At 40.3% G+C, this 6,272-nt stretch overlaps 1 protein-coding gene across 2 annotated transcripts in view; it reads left to right on the top strand.

Annotated features, from left to right (window-relative positions):
* The window catches only part of LOC138213772 (T-cell surface glycoprotein CD5), a 9,524-nt gene extending 4,281 nt beyond the window's left edge, over positions 1-5,243 (top strand). For both annotated transcript variants that reach the window (XM_069175034.1, XM_069175026.1), the window contains 3 exons: positions 2,709-2,759; positions 3,215-3,280; positions 4,794-5,243. In XM_069175034.1, coding sequence (XP_069031135.1) covers positions 2,709-2,759; positions 3,215-3,280; positions 4,794-4,864 — 188 coding nt within the window. In that variant the 3' untranslated portion in view covers positions 4,865-5,243. The remainder of the gene's footprint in view (positions 1-2,708; positions 2,760-3,214; positions 3,281-4,793) is intronic.
* The last annotated feature ends 1,029 nt before the right edge of the window (positions 5,244-6,272 follow it).

Below are 6,272 nucleotides of genomic sequence, written 5' to 3'. Positions count from 1 at the left end.
AGGGGCACCCCGACGTGTCTTATTTACACAGAGAAAGTTGCGGTGCACGAGGAATACAATTTGAAACGTCATTACACAACTAGACATGCTGAGGAGTCTGTAAAATACCAGGGAGATGAGAGAGCCAACCGGGCTGCAAATCTTAAAACACGTCTACTGAGGCAACAAGATTTCTTCAAGAAAGCAACCAAAGAGAATAATGCAGCAGTCGAAGCTCCCTACGTGGTTAGTGAGATGATTGCTGAGGCGGGAAAGCCGTTCACAGAAGGTGAATTCGTCAAAAAGTGCATATTACAGGCTGCAAGTATCGTCTGTCTGGAAAAGAAAGGTCAGTTTAGCAACATCAGCCTTTCTGCCAACACCGTAGCAGAGCGCATTTCTGACCTGTCAAGTAACATTTATGATCAACTGTGTGAGAAAGCCAAATATTTCAGTGTATACTCAGTCGCTCTTGATGAGACCACAGACATCAGAGACACCGCCCAGCTCGCAATGTATGTCCGTGGTATTGATGACAATTTTGAAGTGATAGAGAAGTTGCTCACAGTAATCCCAATGCATGGCCAGACCACCGCTCAGGAGATGTTTCACCAGCTGTGTGATGCCATTGAGAATGCCGGTTTGCCACGGAAGAGGTTTGTTGGAATAACAAGCGATGGAGCGCCATCAATGACAGGGAGGACAAATGGACTGGTGGCACTTGTTCAAAACAAACTGGAAGAGGAGGGTGTAGAGGAGGCCATTGCTCTGCACTGCATTATCCATCAGCAGGCCCTTTGCAGCAAATGCCTGAAGTTTGACAATGTGATGTCTGTCGTTGTGAAATGCATCAACCAAATCAGATCCAGGGGCTTAAAGCACCGAAGGTTCTGTGCTCTACTTCACCGAGGTACGTTGGCTCAGCAGGGAAACGCCTTGAAGAGATTTTTTGAGTTGAGAGCAGAAGTGAAAGCCTTCATGGAGAAGGATGGGGTGGCTGTTCCTGTGCTAAGTGATCCCAAATGGCTCATGGACTTAGCTTTTCTTGTTGATATCACACATGAGCTTAATGTACTGAACAAGAGTTTACAAGGCCAGGGGCAACTGGTCAGTGCTGCCTATGACAACGTGAGAGCATTCTCCACAAAACTTGTGTTATGGAAAGCCCAGCTCTCTCAGACAAACCTTTGCCATTTCCCAGCATGCAAGGCACTCGTGGATGCAGGCACACCATTCAGTGGTGAGAAGCATGTTGATGCCATTTTGAAGCTACAGGAGGAATTTGATTACAGATTTGCAGACTTCAAGACGCACAGAGCCACATTTCAAATTTTTGCGGACCCCTTCTCCTTTGATGTGCAAGATGCCCCTCCTGTGCTTCAAATGGAGCTCATTGACCTGCAGTGCAACTCTGACCTCAAAGCCAAGTTCAGGGAGGTGAGTGGAAAAGCAGACAAGCTTGGGCCATTTTTGAGAGAATTGACCCCCAGCTTCCCTGAGCTTTCCCGAGTGTTCAAGCGGACCATGTGCCTTTTTGGGAGCACATACTTGTGCGAAAAGCTCTTCTCCACCTTGAACTTCAATAAGTCCAAGTACAGGTCCAGACTTACTGATGATCATCTTCAAGCCATACTGAGGGTCTCAACTGCTTCCTCCCTCGAGACAAATGTGGCTCAGCTATGCGAGAGGAAGCGCTGCCAGGTCTCCAGCAGCAAGGAGTAGGCAAGAGAAGCCATGTTCAGAAGAACAGTTCATGTTCTTCAATGTTCCATTCATGTTCAGGACAATTCATGTTCAGAAGAACCCATTGAGGTTAAAGAACTGTTAATAAAGACGTTTAAATGTGAATACAGCAGATATAGAAGACTGAAGAAACCACACAGTTGCTGACTAGAGAAATCTAATTATTATTATTTTATTTATTACTGATTTATTTACTTATTTACTTATTAATTCTTAATTTGTTTATTTATTTTTTCATCTTATTTTGTGTTAAAAAAATAAAAATAAAGACATTTGAGAAGATTGGAATTTTTTTAACAAAGCTTTTCTTGTGGAATACCCGATGCGGCCCAGCCTCACCCAGACTCTGCCTCCAGCGGCCCCCAAGTAAATTAAGTTTGAGACCCCTGGAATAGAGTAAAATAGAATATAGAATAGTGTAGAATAGAATATAATAGAATATAGTAGTGTAATATAGTGTAGAATATAATTGAATGGTGTAAAATAGAATAGAAAGCAATAGAATAAAATAGTGTTAAATAGAAAAGTGTAGAATAGAATAGAAAGCAATAGAATAGAAAAGTGTAGAATGGAATAAAAAGCAATATAATAGAGTAGTGTAGAATATGGAATAGTGTAGAATAGAATAGTGTAAAATAGAATAGAGTAAAATAGAATTGAATAGTGTTGAATAGAGTAAAATAGGGTCGAATAGAGTAAACTGTAATTGAATAGTGTAGAATAGAATATAGGAAAATAAAATAGAATAGAGAAAAATATGATAGAGTAAAATATAATATAATAGTGTAAAATAGAATCGAATAGAATATTGTGCAATATAATTTAATATCGTGGAATAGAATATAATTAAAATAGAATATAATATAATAGAACATAACAGAAAAGAACAGGACAGAATAGAATAAAAATAGAATATAATAGAACATAATAAAAAAAAATAGAATAGAATAGAAGAGCCCACGTTCACTGCTGTTGTTGGTTTTCAGTTTCAGATCGCAGGCAGAACCGCTGGATCGGACCCACTCAGAGCCACAGTGGTGAGTCTCACTCTTCATCTGACTCTTCATCACAATGAACACACACACACTTTACCTCAGTCCCTGGCTACCCAAACACAGTATTTCCTCCAACTTGAGTAAATTAGTTTGTGAAAAGATGAAAAGATGTGTGCGTGAGATGATTTTAAAAGTTCAGATAGTTGGTTTTGGTCAGAGGCCTCCGTGATGTTTCAATCAGTGTTTTATTGTTGACATCACTCCCCCCGATGTCGTCAGCTGCACATGCTCATTACAGCCTGCCTCTTTTGAACATAATAAACTCGTTTTAATTGTTTTTATATTCATACATTTTCAAATTTTGTATTTTATTTGTATTTGTATTTTTTAGCTTTAACAAAAGTTATGCAGAATAAAGGTTTCATTGCTCAGTTCACATATGACAAAACATGTCTGGAATATTATTTTAATGTTCACATGGCATCTGTCTCTGTCAGTGTCCTACCATCGAGGGAAAACTGCAGTTAAAAACAATGAGGAAGAGAAGAGACTGTCCTACCCAGGTAACACACACATGCTTATATATTCATATATATATATATACATATATATATACATATATGTAGTCTGTATATACAATCCATGATGATTTGCAAATCATAAGACGGGGTCAACGAAAGACTGGAAAAGTTGTGTAATGCTAAAAAAAAACAACCTGACAATGAGGTTACCATGGCAACAGATCAGTAACATGATTGGGTATAAAAGATGATTTCAGAGAGGCAGAGTCTCTCAGCAGTGAAGATGGGGAGAGGTTCACCACTCTGAAAGACTGTGTTGGAAAATAGTTCAACAATCTAAGAATAATGTTCCTCAACGTAAAACTACAAAGAATTAGTGGATTTCATCGTCTACGGTTCATAATATCATTAAAAGATTCAGAGAATCTGGAGAAATCTCTGGACACAAGGGACAAGGCTGGAAACCAATATTGGATGGTGGTGATCTTCGGGCCCTCAGGCAGCACTGCATTAAAAACACACTATTCTGGAGTGGAAATCACTGCATGGGCTCAGGAACACTTGTGAAAACCATAGTCTGTGAACACAGTTCATCGCTGCGTCCACAAATGATGTTAAAACTCTCCAAAGAAGAAACCAGATAGAAACATGATCCAGAAACACCGCCGCCTTCTCTGGACCGAGATCATTGAAGATGGACTGAGGTGAAGTGGAAAACTGTCCTGAGGTCTGATGGATCACAATCTGAGATTCTGTTTGGAAATCATGGACGCTGCATCCTCCAGGTTAAAGAGGAGAGGGACCATCCAGCTTGTTATCAGCTCAGTTCTAAAGCCAGCATCTGTGATGGTACAGGGATGCATTAGTGCACATGGCATGGGTAGCTTGAACATCTGGAAGGAAGCATTAATGCTGAATGATATATTCAGGTTTTGGAGCAACATATGCTGCCATCCAGACAACGTCTCTTTCAGGGAAGGTCTTGTTTATTTCAGCAGAACAACGTCCAACCACATTCTGCACGTATTCCAACAGCATGGTTCTCTAGTAGAAGAGTCCACTGATAAACTGGCCTCCTGCAGTCCAGACCTGTCAATCATTGAAAACATCTGGAGCATCAGGACATGAACAATACAACAAAGGAGACCCTGAACTGTTGAGCAGCTGAAATCCTCTATCAGGCCAGAATGGGACCACATTTCACTTTCAAAACTCCAGAAACTGGTCTCCTCAGTTCCCCAACGTTTCCAGAGTGTTGTTAAAAGAAGAGTTGATGCAGCTCAGTGGTGAACATGATCCTGGAACAACTTTATAGAGACGTGCTGCTGCATCAGATTCAAAATGAGAAGATACTTTTAGAAAATAACGATTTCTGTTTCAACATTTGATATGTTGTCTGTGAATTGTTTTCTATTAAATAATAAAGTTTATGTCATTTAATAATCATCACATTCTGTTTTTATCTACATTTTACACTACTGTTTTGGAAACAGGTTGTATATAATGTGAATGATGATCAGTCTGTTGGTTGAATTCTCATGTTTGATCAAATCAGCTCTGGAGCGCCTGATGGTCAGCGACAGCAGAGAGCCTTCATCCAACAGGAACAGTGACTACAACTTCTGACATGCCTCATCATCATCATCATCATCATCAGCAGCAGCAGCATATTTGTTACAAAATGAAAGCTTGTTTCTTTTGTTCTAACCAGTAGTCTGTTCCATGGAGGTTCTTCCTCACAGATCAGGACCGACAGAAACTGCACGAGTTCGAAAAGTGTTGGAGTTTTGAAGGCTGAGAGTTTGTGTAACTGTGTAACAGAAATGTTGTAAAATCTTCAATTTATGCTGTTTGATATGATTATTAATCATCGTCACTGATTTAAGTTCTGCAGTCTGTTCCTCAGTCTAAAAGGTTCTGGGAAAAATGTGCAGTTGGCGTCTTCTGGCTTATTTTAAAATGTATCTGTAATGAAATAAATTGAAATGTGTAATTTTCACCTGGATTTCTCTGCAGTCAGTCAGCAGTTACTTTGCTACGCTAGCAATTAAGCAGGAGCGTTAGCTCTTAGCAGCAGCCCCTTTAATAACAATTTGGACGATATACTACAATAGCTTTATTTTAATATTTTAGATGGCATACTATAGTATGACTTTTTTTCATATTTTTTATTCAATTCAATTCAACTTTATTTATATAGCGCCAAATCACAACACAGGTTATTTCATGGCACTTAACACATTAAAGTCTTTACACCAAGGCTTTAAAATATTATACAGAGAAACCAACAATTCAACAATTCAATAATGCAACAATTCAACAATTCCCACATAAGCTAGGAGGAAAAAAAAACTCCTCTTTAAGGGAGAAAAACCTCCAACAGAGGGAAGAAAAACTCCTTTTAACAGGAAGAAACCTCTGACAGAACCAGGATCAGAGGTGGGCGGAGCTTCTGTTAACAGAACCAGGATCAGAGGTGGAGAACATCTGTTAACAGAACCAGGATCAGAGGTGGAGAACATCTGTTAACAGAACCAGGCTCAGAGGTGGGCGGAGCATCTGCCTCGACCTGTTGAGGTGAGAGGAGAGCAGAGAGAGAAAAGGACAGCATAGAGATAGAAGAGAAGAACTGTTGGTGGAGACGACAATCACAGAGCAGAGACATGCAGCTCCATGACGGGACATCTGGAAAAGAAAGAAGAGAAACTACACGAGTGAAGGAACTGAATGGAGACAACAGATAATAAGAAGAAACTATGGGAGAGAAAAAGATGAAGTTAATGATTTTTTTTTTTTTTATACACTTTATTAATCCCAGAGGGGAAATGTCTTCGCTACAGCAGGGGGGCTCTCAGGGGGGAGCTGCTGCAGCAGGCTGCCACTAGCGCGGTGCCAGGTAACCTGACCTAAGGTGCATGTTTTTGGATGATGGGAGGAAGCCGGAGAACCCGGAGAGAACCCACGCAAGCACAGGGAGAACATGCAAACTCCGCACAGAAAGGCCCAGGACCGGATTCGAACCCGGAACCTTTTA

Source organism: Embiotoca jacksoni, unplaced genomic scaffold (assembly GCF_022577435.1).
Source record: "Embiotoca jacksoni isolate LCO1_2020_lvr unplaced genomic scaffold, fEmbJac1.0.p SCAF_103, whole genome shotgun sequence".
Taxonomy (NCBI): domain Eukaryota; kingdom Metazoa; phylum Chordata; class Actinopteri; family Embiotocidae; genus Embiotoca; species Embiotoca jacksoni.
Note: the sequence above shows the minus strand (reverse complement) of the source record. Positions and strands in the feature narration are given on the sequence as shown.